Source organism: Molossus molossus, unplaced genomic scaffold (assembly GCF_014108415.1).
Source record: "Molossus molossus isolate mMolMol1 unplaced genomic scaffold, mMolMol1.p scaffold_m16_p_6, whole genome shotgun sequence".
Classification (NCBI taxonomy): Eukaryota; Metazoa; Chordata; class Mammalia; order Chiroptera; family Molossidae; genus Molossus; species Molossus molossus.
In genome coordinates, this window is record NW_023425399.1 from 105,979,715 (window position 1) to 105,993,814 (window position 14,100).

General features: G+C 52.1%; 1 protein-coding gene across 1 annotated transcript in view; it reads right to left on the reverse strand.

Annotated features, from left to right (window-relative positions):
* Positions 1 to 1,776: 1,776 nt before the first annotated feature.
* Positions 1,777 to 14,100, reverse strand: part of ALPK2 (alpha kinase 2) — a 107,371-nt gene continuing 95,047 nt past the window's right edge. Inside the window, exons 12-13 of the mRNA XM_036245968.1 lie at positions 11,357 to 11,405; positions 1,777 to 2,054 (exon numbers count right to left, since the gene is read on the reverse strand). Of these exons, the coding sequence (XP_036101861.1) occupies positions 1,841 to 2,054; positions 11,357 to 11,405 (263 nt within the window). The 3' untranslated portion in view covers positions 1,777 to 1,840. The remainder of the gene's footprint in view (positions 2,055 to 11,356; positions 11,406 to 14,100) is intronic.

The window sequence follows — 14,100 nt, forward strand, 5'->3', positions numbered from 1 at the left end:
CAATTATAAATTCTTATTAAAGAAAATACCCTTGTCTGTTGAGAGGGCTCTGATCACACACACACACACTCTCACACGAGTAAAATGTATATTATATATATGTGTGTGTGTATATGTAGGGTGGGGCAAAAGTAGGTTTACAGTTGTGAGTACACGAAAGTTTATTCTTGTATTATTTTTTATTAATTGTATCGTTTTCCACATAAACAACAACAGATATACTAATTCTAATCAAAGTGCCCTGCACCTTTGGCTAGTGTGGAACGTTCTAGAATCCCACCGCTACGATCGCCTGTGGGATCTCGTGGGGAGAGCAGGCTACAGGCCCTGGAGAGAGGAGCGTTCTGCCGTCTGCAGCCGGGGAACCACTTCCGAAGAAAGGCGGGAGGGGGCGGCTTTTCTGAAAATGTGAAATGTGACTCGAGTGTTTCCTCCTTCCGATCCCTGTTCTAAACAAGAGCCCGTCCGAGTTCCCCGTTAGGAAGCCACAGCCGCGGAGGACGCGTGGTCTGCAGGAGCCAGGAGCCTCTGCGGAGCCCGGGCCAAGCGCGGGGCTGAGGCCTGTGGGGAGCCCCGCGGGCGGTCCCCAGGTCAGAACGGGGAACTAGCTGGGTGCTCCTTCCACAGACGCTGTTGGAACCTAGGTCTGGCCACCCCCCCACGTTTCAGGCCCCTACCCGTGGTCTGACGCCCCCCTAAGTGTGGTCTGTGGCCAGCGTGGAGCGTGATCGAAATGCAACCCCTCAGGCCTCAGCAGACCCAGCAGGCCAGAACCCGCACTGTCCAGGGTCCCGGGCGATTTGTGGGTACCTTCCGCTTCAGAAGCATCTGGCACAGGGCCCAGAGGAGGCCTAACCATGTTTCCAGATACAATCAGGGCATGGTTGAAATCAGCCTACCAACAGCCAACCCTCTGGGCGGGCTACATACCCTGGGATTCCAACTGTGGCATTCTGGAAAAAGCAAAACGATGGAGACAGTAAAAGCCCAGTGGTTGCCAGGGTGTCAGGGGGAGGGTGACTGGGAGGAGCCTCGGGAATGATTTTTCGGCAGTGAAACCATTCTGTATGATACCATTCTAGCAGATACAAGTCATTACCTGAGAGTCAAAACCCAGAGAGTGTGCAGCACAGCGACCCCTGATGTAAAGCATGGACTCCGGTTCATCCAAAAACACAGACGCCAGTGCCATGTGTTCCAGAAAACTTACTAGCAAAGCACTAAATTCCTACCCCCGGGGACGTGAGACGGGCACTAACCCCAAGGAGCAAGTTTCTGTGCCTACATAGCATCTCACACTTTCCGTGGGAACATGACTTTAATGAAACAGAGCATTGTGCTGCATGTGTGAATAATGATGAGAAACATTTCAAAAAGCCTCCTCTGGCCACAACAGCCTATTGGACACGAGTGACGACTTGGCCTAATAAAGGAACTCACATTTTCTGTTTCTATAGCAGCTGGAAGTGTCTAGAAATCTCGAGGTTAGGAATGGGAGTGGGGAGGACTTGGGCTCTGGACGGACCCCGCTCAGCACCGAGTCCTGGACAGTACAACCACGGGCGAGTACACGCGTCGACACAGAACTCGAGGTCGGCAAAAAGGCCACGGTGTGCACAGAGATGAACTGTCCTGGGGCCGACCATTGATTCGGTCTCTCCGTCAGTCTGGTCACAAACCCAGCTCCAGAATCATTCCGCGAAGACAGCAGGTGACGGCTTCCCAAGCAGTGGGGAGCAGAGGTGGTCAGGGCCCTGCAGGCTCCCTGCTCTCTCCCGGGGGCTTTCCGAGGCCCACCCACGCGGGTGCTGCCAGGCGGTGGCCTTGGTCCTGGGCCGGGCTAGGTTTTCTTCTGGGCGGGGGTCCCGCACCCCGTCTTCTTCGCGGTGGCGGAGTTCGGCTGGCTTTTGCTTTTCGCGGCACGGGGCCTCTTCTGCTTCTGGTTGCTCTGGAGTGGTTCCAGCCCCAGCATTTTGCAATACTTGTTACACTGGTGTAGCGCTTTAAACTGATCGATGAAGGTCATGGAACAATTGCCTTTGAATCCTTTGTACCTGTGAGTTTGGGTGGAAGGAAACATAATTTTTGAAAACAGAGCACTTCACCAGTTGGGGAAGAATCTTTGAAAGCAGAAATGCATGGTGCGTGGAAATTTATTTACTACTACTTTAGGCAAAAATGGCCAAATGGTTGGCACAGCTATTGATAGGAAAAGACAAATCCTGTGGGCCCTGGCCGGTTTGGCTCAGCAGTTAGAGCACCGGCCTGCACACTAAGTCTCTTGGGTTTGATTCCTGGTCAAGGGCATGTACCTGGGTTGCCCCAGTTGGGATCGTGCAGGAGGCAACCAGTGGATGTGTCTCTCTCACATCGATGTTGCTCTCTCTCCCTCCTCCTCCCTCCCCCTCCCTTCCACGCTATCTAAAAACCAGTGGAAAAATATCCTCAGGTACGGATTAACAACAGCAAAATAATAATAACAACAATCCTGTAGAATTAAGAAAAGGCAGAGCCTGTGGTGACTGCAAGGTGTCTGGGTGCTGACAGTGGTTGCTGCCCTCACTCTTACAGTCACAGTGACGAGTGCTGGGCCACCCTGATCAACAGTGGAGGACGTCTCGGTGATCTGAAAGCCACTCCAACCCACCCAGAGGTTCTGAAGAAAAAAAGTCTAGAACTTTGGGGCCGGACAAAATTATTTAGTTTAGACTCCTCAATTTACCGGAGGGCGAATTTAGGTGGGGAGTTTGTGGGCCGGCCTAAGAAAACAAAGCAAGTTGATGGGAGAGACATTAGGATGCAGCCCCCTGAGTGTTCCTCCTCCAGGAGCGCTCTCCTGTGACACCCACCTTCTCCCCAGCTGGAGTGGAATCTCTGGCAGGCTCTGGGAGGGACCATGTGAAACTTCTGCCTGGGGGTAGTCTCAGGGACTGTTTGTTTTGGTTGGGACATTTAATACTCAAACTGTCATGACTGCGTTTTCACATCCCAATCGTGGTAGGTTAGTGTCCTCCTTGAATGGACAAGCCCCCAAGTCTCCCACCTGCCCACAGATGAGCAAGATGCATCGGGAAAGCTGGTCGAAGGGTTGCTAGGAGGATGAAATGAGGAAATCCATGCCCACCACCTAGATCAGCGCATGACATGTGGTGTGTGACATTAGATCAATGTTGGCCATCTTTGTATTATAATGATCAATATTACGGCTGGCAGGACTGATGAGGGCTTCCTGGGGGAGGGATGTGGAAGCTGAGATGGAGGGATGAGGGATCTGCCAGGTAAAGGGGAGGGTGGGGCTGAGCACAGCATCGAGGACCATTGACCTGGTTTGCAAGGCTCAGTACAAAATGAAAACCCGGGCTCCTGGTTCAAAAGGTACTAAGACTTTCGAGATGACAGCAGCAGAACATGCATTAAACGAAGTCCTTCTGAGTGTGGGGTCCTCTGTGGCCACACGGGAGGTACACCCATGGAACTGGCCCCAGTGCTGGAGGGAGTGCTGGCCATGTGTGACGCGTAGGGCTGAACACAAATGGGCAGAAAGGAAGTCTGAGATGCTGAATCTGAAGCTAATGTGATTCAAGACACTGGCCTCCTTCATTCGCTGGTAGGAACATAAAGGTCAACACGCCTGGAATGAATGGGCTGGATCCCGTGCTCTCCCCTGTGAAATCCAAGCTGGGTTTTACGCCGTTAAGGGCATTAAAGGTTTTTTTTCATCTCTGGAGCCAAAGCATCATTGAGCAGCTCCATCCTGACACGTGTTACAAATTCAGGCTGGCGCCTCCTCCTCTCCCTGCTGCAAGGGACCAGCTCTACCCCTAGGAGTCCATGGTCCACTTTTTTGTAAAAAAATGACTCCATATTTAAAAGCCAAGCTCCCTTGTTGCAGAAAAAGTCAGCCCAAGATAGGACTTGAATCTAACAGGGTGGAAGATTTCTGCTGCCAAGTGCCCCCTTTCCGTCTCCATGTCCTGCTCTGCACAGTGTAGGAGGCCCTTTCTCGGCCCTGGTGCCCTTCAAGCCTCGGCTCAAGTGCGTTTGTGTGGAGCCCTCCTGACCCTCTCCCTGTGCCCACTTCCTTTCTTCCCTGCACAGACTGTGGTCTCTCCAGGGCACGCCTGCAGGTCCCAAATACCCGCCAGGAAAGGCTCTTCAATAAAGGTCAAGGGAGCAAATGAACGGGTACCAGCCCCACCCTCAGAGCTGCCTCCCCTGCCCAGGGGGTCTCCAGACCACACTGCAGAACTTCTCTGTCCCGATTTAATTTTGAACTCTCAACTTGACATCTCAGGCAATACTGGACTCCCCCCCCCTCGCTCTCTCAGGTGCAGGCTTGTTTTGCTGTCCAGCATCTACAGAATTAAAAGTCGTTCTCCTTTCTCAGTCTGGTCCCTGTCTCAGCCTGGCTTCTGCTTTGACCTCTGTCCTCTCAAACTCAGCCATTGTTGTTGCCTAGGAAGAAAACAGGGCAACATCTTTTGTATGCCTCGATCAAGTAACCCAGAGTTTACTCACTCTGGTGGAATACCGAGCAGCGGGACATGCAGGTTCCCCGGCTGGCGGCCCACTTGCCTGCTACGTGTAGCACCTGTCACTCAGGACTGGAGAAGAACACCTATGTGAAGTATTGCCACAACTCTCCAGCATGCTCCCCATTGCCATTCTGTTTTTGTTGGATAGATGTACCTGGTTGAACAGCGTCCCTCTCCAAAACACGTGTCCTTCCCAGAACCTCAGAATGTGGCCTTATTTGGAAACAGTGTCATGGAAGATGTAAGGTCAGACAAGGTCAGACTGGAGCACAGTGGGTCCTTAATCCACTATTGCTGGTGGCTATGTAAGAAAAGGAGAAAGATAGGGACACGCGGGGAGAATACCACGTGACGACGGATGCCCAGGTTGGAACGACGCATCTGCGAGCCAAGGGCGCCAGGATTGGCAGCAGCGTCTGGAAGGTGGGAGAAGACACAGAACACATTCTCCCTCACAACCTGCAGAGGGAGCCAGCCCTGCTCACACCTTGCCAACACCCTGAGTTTGGCTTCTGACCTCCAGAGTGGTCAGATAATGCATTTCTGCTATTTTAAGACACCCAGCTTGTGTACCCTACTACGGCAGCCCGAAGAATCTGTACAGTGGAACCAAGCATCTTGTACATTTCCATTTTGAGAAACTTCAGCTCTGTGGGGTCTTACTAACGGTCTTTTGGTCCTTAACCTCAACTCAGCATACTTTTCTAGCCCACTACTTTCGGTCACTCTACCCGACCTCACTCACTGTCTCCAGAAGTGGACAATACATCGATTTGGCCAAGCATTGCCCAGTGGAATCTCTTCTTCAATATCTTTCCTGTTGGACGGGAGGGGGGCTCCCAGGTTGCCCAGGGATGGTGTTAAGAGGCCAGTTTGCAGGCAGCAGTTCTGGGGTGGGGCCTGAGCTTCTGCAGATCTAACAGGCTCTGATGCCCCCTGGAGCAGGAGACTGTCTGCAGTGCGAATGACCGAATGACCGCAAACCATCCCTCTTTGCTTTGGAAACATCTCTGTACTGAAACTGGAACACAGGTATATCGTTTCTTCCGGAATTGGTGTCCTCCGACAGCATCGCATCGCACTGGAACATGCCATCTCGGGGGCAGCTAGGAAGTTATTTCCCCCATTCCTCCCTCGCTCGGCACACACGTCTTCAATCCGGCGCACCTCGCTTTATCGCGCTTCGCAGGTGTTGCCTGTTTTACAAACTGAAGGCAGGACCCTCCATCAGGAGAAAGGACGGTGGGCGGCTGCATCGCGGTGGTCTGGCCCCGACCCGCAGCACCTCTGAGGTGCTGGGCTCACTGCGCGCTGGGGCGGCGCTGGGCTGGCTTCTTGCTTAAAATCCATCCCGTTGTCTTTCCTCTTGATCATGGATGGGACTTTCAGACTCAGACGAAAATCGCCCGTTGACGGCATGACCAGCTTCTCCCTCGGCTTATCACAGCTTCCCAGGCAAGTCCGCTTCCAAACACAGCTGGGGGGTGGGGTGGGGTGCAGAGCAAAGCTGCAGAAACTTCCAGCTCTGGCTGGGTGAAGGAATCAAAGTTCTAGTCTGGCTTCATAAAGGGCTCTTTTAAAGAAAACTAGGCGAGGCCAGAAAAGCCTCTAGAGAATTCCCACATTTTGGTAAACTTTTTAGAAGCAAGCCAGAAGCTATTTATCCCCCAAGTTTTCCTTTGATATCCCTTCTAAAGAAAATTTTAATTTGCAGGGAATGGCTACAAGGACATGGAATTAAAATAAACCCCTAGTGGGCTGTGTGTGTGTGTGTGTGTGTGTGTGTGTGTGTGTGCGCGCGCACGATAAAGCCAGAGCTTGACTGAACGGGGAAGTTTATTTTCATCTTTCCTCCTCTGCAAGAACTGGAGCTGGGCACACGGATGCCAGCGGAGCCTGCTTGCTGGAGGCCATTGTCATCGCCGTTTGTCTGCCTTGTTATTTGCACCTCATCACCGTGAGTTCGCCCCTCCGCGGGGAAAGAGCCCTTCGTGATTCTGCCCAGGGTTCTGAATTTGGTGTCCAGGCCACGCACCCTTGTGCCTCACCCTTTCTTACGGCGCGATGCTGGCTGGCGGCCGCACCAGGAGGCGTCCTTTGTGGCCATTCAGGCCAGTCCTGTTTTGGCGCGGTGCTTACTGGCTGGGAAAAACCTGCTCCTCTATGTTTCACTTCCATCAGCTGTAACAGGGGCTTTGGAGAAAGACTGAAGAGGGCAAAGTGTCGGCTCCGATGCCCTCTGGTGGTTAAATTGCAACATCACCATCTCTCCAGAAACAGCTGGGGGCTAGTGAGGGGGCATGTCTACTCCCCTGCAGGCACCGGTTGACACTGGTTTGGGTCTGAGTAGGTTAAATTTCCCAGGGACAGAATTAGGCACTTTTCCTTCACCCCTTCAGAGGGCTCTAAATGGCCAAGCAATCAGAAATATGTTCAATTGAGTATCTTGTTAGGTCTGCCTGAAAAACAATCCTATTTGCCAAACTTTGCAACTTGACACTTTTGTACTCAACATTGCAGGAAAATCGTGGGTACTGAAATACCAGCGATGCGTCCCAGACACATTCATATTGCTGACTCCACGAGAAATAGGACATACTTCTGTTTTAAGGATCATCCCGCCAGGTAAAATTGTATTAAAATGAATAAATCAGCCCTGGCCGGTTTGGCTCAGCGGTTAGAGTGTCGACCTGCGGTCCAGAGAGACCCGGGTTCGGTTCCCGCTAAGGGCATGTACCTTGGTTGCAGTTTGTCCCCGGCCCTGGTTGGGTTGTGTGGGTGGCAGCCACTCGATGTGTCCCTTTCACGTCGCTGTTTCTCTCTCTCTCTCTCTCTTTCTCTCTCTCTCCCTCCTACTCTATCTGAACAAAAAATGGAAAAATGTCCTTGGGTGAGGATATAAAAAAAAAAGAAGTCATGACAGTTCCCTATTATATTTTATGAGATGATAAGTAACTATTTACCCTCAAAATAGGACCACACCCTTTGACTTCACTAAACCAGAGAACAAGACCAGTCACATTTACAGGGACATTAACAGGCACGGTCCAGATGGAGACATGGGGAATCTTTTCTTTAAATGCCCCAACAGCTCTTCCTTTTGCAAAAGATCCTAACTGCTGCTGGCCAAAAAAAAGGTGGGCCCTACATTTGGGAGGATTTTTTTCTTTCTATTGTAAATAATTCAGAATAGCGTTTATTATTATTACCATTATTAATTAATAAGTAAGTTGGATTTGCCTGCTCCTGGCTCCTCCCATCCATGCCTCACAATCTTTCTAACGGGGTTAAAAGACGTTCTGTGCTGCTACCTACGTGGCTCCCCTTCCAGCGCCGATGCACGAGGCCGTGAAGGGTGTTTGCTAATAAAGAGGATGTGCTTCACTGGTGCTCAGTCGTCGGTCTCTCCTGCTCCCTGGAAGCCCTCTGCAGTGCTCTCCGGACTTTTCTTCCCCGTTTGCAATCGCTTCCCCCTCGACCTCTCTCTGCCTGTCGACGCGCTGCCCGCGAATCGGAACCTTCCCCAAGCCTCTCGTTGTTTGAGCTCCACTTTAGAGCTTTGGCTTCCTCTGGAGCTTCTGCAGTTGAATCCTGTCCCCGAATGGTCAGGAGCTGTCCTTTTCCTCGGGCGCCTTGCTTCCTGGGCGCCCCCTTCTCCTGCACCTCCTGCTCCTCACTTGGGAAGCAAGAAGGCTGGACGTGGTTGTGGGTTTTCACTGCAGAGCAGAGGGGTTCCCAGGGGCCTCCAAGGAGGTCTCCACACCCCCCCTCGCACTCTGATCGGAGGTTCCCCTTTTGTCAGTGTTTTAAACTGGGCTTCTAAGAAATGTTTCTTTGGCGGGGGGGGGGGGGGGATTGTGACTTAAAAAGAAAAGTTTAAGAAAAAGTTTAAAAAGAAACGATATAAAGGATGACCTAATATCCATCTCAAAGCTCTCAGACTCTTCAGAATGCCCTTCCCTCCTACCTCCTGCTCCCTGGCCACTCCTTGGGAGGCAAGGCGGCAAGTAACAGTTTACAGACATTTGGCACCTGGCTCCAGCCATCACTTCTAATGGGTCTCGGGCAGCTGTCCCAGGCCAGACAAATCACTTTAAAGCTGAGAACAAAACCAAGGAATTTGATTTCTTTTTAAATTAGGAGGAAAATGCACTCTGGGTTCCTGGAAGCTGTTAAGATGCTTTTAAAAAATGTCTTAAGTAATCATGCTCGTATGCTTTCCTTCGTCTCTGAGACTTCTTGGGCAAGTTTCCACTTTGTCTTGGTAGAAAGTTGTTCTGAACAATGGTATGAAATGTGACTATTCTGGTGTCAGGCTGAGGCACGGCGGGGACCGGAACCCAATATTTATCAAGTACATACTGAACTTCAGGGACTACATGTAGATTACCGGGAACTCCTCGAGACAGCCCCCGGGTCCCCATTCTGTATGCGGCTGCGGGAACTTACAGTCACCTGCCCACATACTGATGAGACCAGAAGCCAGCACTCGGACCAGGCCTGAGGGCGCTGGGTTCACAATGCTCTGCAGAGGACATGGCGTCTGTGAACAAGAGCTTTGCTCAGGAAATGCTTCTGAAATCTCTTCACAGATAAGGGCACTGTGTAATTTCTTTTCTAAATGGGGGGACCTGTCCAGGACAAATGTCTAGATGGGGTGCTAGGACAGCAGGCATGCAACGGTACTGTCCTGGGCAAACCAGGATGTCCGGTCCCCTTTTCCGTCCAATGGGCCGGACAAATTCCTATGACCGTAAGAAGCAAGGTTGCCACTAGGAGAATCAGAAGGGAGTGTTGACACCAAAATTTTAACCCAAGTCTCTTTCTAAAGCCGCCCCCCCCCCCCCCCCCATGTGCTGTCTTCCCGAGCCCAAAGCCATGACCAAATTCCCTGATGTATATGACAGTTAGGACACTGGTCAGGACTGGGGACAGAGATAGTACCAACACAAAATTGTATTATCCTGAGTTTCAGAAGAAAAACATCCTAACCACATCTTAGTTCTAAAACCAACTCAGTCACTCGGTGTCGTCAGTGAGAACCTTGTGACTCAGACTTACCCATCTGCAGGTGAAAAGGAAGAGTGGTCCCCTGTCCACTTCCCCCCAAATCCCTCTCCTTTTCTCCGTCCTTCATTCAAGTTGCAAAATAGTTTGCTTATTAAAGTATTGCTGATGCCAATGGGTCAAAATAACCAGAGCGCTCACGCAGATAAGTCACTACCAGCTCGCCAGAGAAACCTGTGTTAGCCATACGTTTTATTTTCTGAATTTCCGATGCTCTGACATCTGGGGCCTTACTGGCCCTGGAGAGACCACCCCTCCCCAGGGCTGGCCAATTCCGAGAGAGAGTAAATGACTGGCCTTCTAGAATGCCTTTCCTATGCACACTAACCCAGCCGAGCCCACCCCACCTTCTCCTCTATTGGGGTTTCACGCTGGGGCCCCATGGCAGGTACCAGACAACTAGGGACAGCTCCTCCACCCCAGAGCCCCCTGAAAATGTTCAAACTAGACAATCTTAAGCCCGCTCACCTAGCCCTTCCCACAGAACCCACAAGGAGGGGTCTTGCCCACCTGTTCCCCTGACTCCTGCCCCCTGACTCATGCTGGGGCCCCTCCCCCACCGTGGCGTGGCCTGCCCCCCTTGGGAACTAGGAGTAATAACTGTCTTTTCAATGGCAGTGGTCTCCTGATCTGTTGTCCTCACCGTACCTGGACAGTAACCACACCGACATTTTAAAACAGAAGCCATCCCTTCTGAAAGGCATTTGCCCGCTACTCCCTCCTCCTACGAACGGTCTCAGTCCTGGGAACAGCAGTGGGCAAGGGGGGCAACAGTGGGCCAGGCGGGGGGTCAGCAGTGGGCAAGGGGGGCAGCAGTGGGCCAGGCAGGGGGTCAGCAGTGGGCAAGGGGGGCAGCAGTGGGCCAGGCAGGGGGGCAGCAGTGGGCAAGGGGGGCAGCAGTGGGCCAGGGGGGCAGCAGTGGGCAAGGGGGGGCAGCAGTGGGCAAGGGGGGCAGCAGTGGGCAAGGGGGGGCAGCAGTGGGCAAGGGGGGGCAGCAGTGGGCAAGGGGGGGCAGCAGTGGGCAAGGGGGGGGCAGCAGTGGGCCGGGGGGGGCAGCAGTGGGCAAGGGGGGGGCACCCAGAGCCTGCCTTTCCCCCGTGGACGGAGGGCAGGCAACGCCGCGAGCAGGCGCAGTTGGCCAGGGACACCCCAGTGAACTGTGGCGGTGCCATCTGGGCACACTGCACACAGGCAAAGAAAAACAAGACCATGGACAGCAAGCCTGTAACTAATCACAGCCCTGCCCACCCATTCGCCCCTGTAGTCACCAGCATGGACTTCTGGGGGGAAACACATACAAATATGCAAGCCGAGTTTACTGCATTCACCTGATAAACACCACACACACATATTTATATGTATATGTTTATATATATAGTTTATATATAATTTAACTGATGCTTCTAATAGTGAAGATAATAAATGGAGAAACGTGCAGCATTCGTAGTTCAAAGAAACCCCAATGTCGCTGGCCTTCTCCCCCTGGCATTCCTGTCAGTAATTAATCTAGAGCTGCCTTTGCAGAGTTCTTGTTTGTTTCAAAGTGAGGACACGAATGTGTTTTCCTGGGAGGACAGAATGTATAAATATTTTATGTAAGTGAGAGAAATGAGTCGAATTCATCCCGAGAGCATTTGTCCCCCACAGTGAGGACAGGAGCTGCTCTGCCCACCTCGGCGGGGAGCGTCGCCCAGAAGGCGTCTGGAAGCCCAGAGCTGGATGATAAGATGCACGGGGTGCTTTTTGCTACTCACCCTTTCGCCAGTGTTGCTATGCCAACGTCGGTTAGCTTCATTCCCACACCTACAGGAGGGCGAGCAAAGACAGAACTTGTGTTAGGTGTGCTGCTGAGAAGGGACCTGTGGGCAGTGCCAGCACCTTCCTGCATGAACCCCACTCTCCTGGCTTCCTCAGCGGAGGCCTCCCTCCCGAGGCCGACGGCCTTCGACCCATCCAGCGTTATGGGACCGGAACAGGGAAGGCGCCTCTGGCGCAGCAGTTCAGGGGGGTCCTGCCTCTCTACGGCGGGGGCTGCGGGCACCAACTCAGTGGACCTCTGCCTCAACCTCCCCACGGCAACCTAGCGACGGGCCTTTGATGGCAAGGCAGGGACCCACAGTGCTACTCCGCCGTCTCTCTGGACCAGCCAGACACCAGCCCAGAGTCTTGTCCTATCAGAGCCAGGCTGCAGGTGACCTGCTCACGGAGGGAGGGGCCTGGCAAGGCAGATGCCAGCCTGGGCTGTGGACAAAGGACTCATCGTCCCGCCAGAGCCACCCCTGAGGTTCGACCTGATGGCAAGCTCCTGTAAGCTCTGTTTCCCGAGACTCGGGACAGGAACGCTAGAGGGTTAAGGCTGTGACTCGGCAGCGTCCTCCTGGAGCCCGGCAGCGCCCAGGCTGCTATTCAGGCTGCTTCGTCAGCCAGAGGGGGCCAGCCTTCCTGCAGGGCGCCTGTGAGCGGAATTAGACAGCACTCTGGGTGAGCCAGTGAGCATTTTAAAAGCCCCTTTCACGGTTGGCAATGAACCCACCTCGTGCTTTCAAAGCTGCTAACAACTAGAACGCGTGTGGAAATGCTTCACATAGCTTTTATTACTGGAACTGTGCTTTAAAAGACACCAGATTGCAAGAGCCCTCTTTGGACACCTCACTTCGTGGAAAGCTGTAGTGAAAAATCACAGCTCTAAATTGCATAGAAGTCCAATTTGAAAAGCCATTTGGCCCTGACCGGGTAGCTCAGTTGGCTGGAGCATTGTCCTGATATGCCAAGGTTGCAGGTTCGATCCCTGTCAGAGTGCATACAAGAAACAGCCAATGAATGCATAAGAGAATCATGAATCGAAGTTTCCCTCTCCCTCTCTCTCTCTTTCTCCCTTCCTCTTTCTCTCTAAAAATCAATCAATAAAATGTTTTAAGTTGTTTGGCAAAGGACCTTGAACTTGAGAATTGCTTTTTCTTGCGCTTCCAGTTACCAGCCATCACTTACAGTTTAGAAAAATAGAATATGACTTTTAAAAGGAACATCTCTCTCTCTCTAGGTTTAATAATTTGCCAGCAATTCAAGCAAGGTTGTGAAAGGTCTGTACAGGGCCATTTAAATTCGAGTGTGCAGCTGCTGAACTGTGCTGGGGATAATAATCAAGCACAGTGGGTCTCTGCTGGAAGGAAGGGAATAGGCAGCGATACGAGTTCGTTCTCCAGATCTTGAGTCCTTGGATCTGCTGGGTGGCAGCTTCCTAGGAACCCTAGGGGTCTCACCAGTGTGCAGAGCTTAGGGCCAGACCCCAGGCTCGGCTTTGCTCCTACACGAGCGGGACCCACCGCCGTCCTATCCATCCGCAAATACAACCAGGGAAGGGCTAACTTCTAAGAGTCTGAGAAGGCAATGGTTGAGTCTGAGTTTGTTTGTTTATTTCGTGCTAATTCCAGTGTCTTGGTGAATTTATAACATACGAATATTGTTGAGAGAAGGGATGTGCTATATGTGCTATAAAGACGACGGCAATGAAAAGACGTCCCAGCAGCAGCAGAGGGTGCACAAGCACCGTTCTGAAACACCCCATTAAACCGCACACCTCATTTACGGAGAGAGGAAGCTTCCACCCGGGCTGTGTACGCCTGGAAGCAGAACCAGTTGACAGAGGGCTCTGGGGTGTTACTTCTCAGTAGAAGAACTACATTTACTGCAAAATGAACCCTGAAGGAGAAAAGATTGGGAGCATCGCGGACTGTGCAGCAGAGTCTAATTAGAATAGATGGCTGTCTGCCGAGACCACACTTGGTGTGTGTGGCCAGGAAGTCTCTCAAAGCCAGTGGGCGGCTGCCTTCAATGGGCAGACCAGCCCCATCTGCAAGACCGGAATGTTGTCCTTCCCAGCTGGCCTGCGAGGAGTCCCTCCCGGGAGCCTTTGATTTCAGGAGACACTGGATATCTCCTGCCGGTTTGTAACCGTGTGGGTTAGTGCGAACAGCCTGGGGTTTGGAGTCAGAAACCATGAGTTGGAGCCTTGGGCTCCTCTGCGTATTAGCTGATTGCCAGCAGGCAACTAAATCACTGTCTCTGGGCCTCTGTTTTCTCATCTGTAAAACGGGGGTCACAATACTGATTTTGCAGTTATTTTGAAGATTAAATAAAAATAACAGGAGAGAGTGAATGCACACAAAAACCAGCGAAATCGGAGCAAGGTCTGCCGTCCAGTTAATCGGGCTGTGCTAATGACAACTCCCGGTTTTGATAACACGCTGCGGTTCCATAAGATGTTAGCAATGGGCAGGGCTAGATGGAGCGTGCACGGGGACCCCTCTGCACACTGTTGCAACTTCTTGTGTCTTTGGTTATTTCAAAATAAACATTTTTGTAGAAATAGGGAACACTTGCCTCATTTAATGTGTTGCTATCTCATGTAATCTTCACAACAACCCCCCTGAGGCACAGAGAGGAGAGTCACTTTCCCAAGGCTAAGAGCCAGCAAGGGGAGGAGCAGGGGACAGAACCC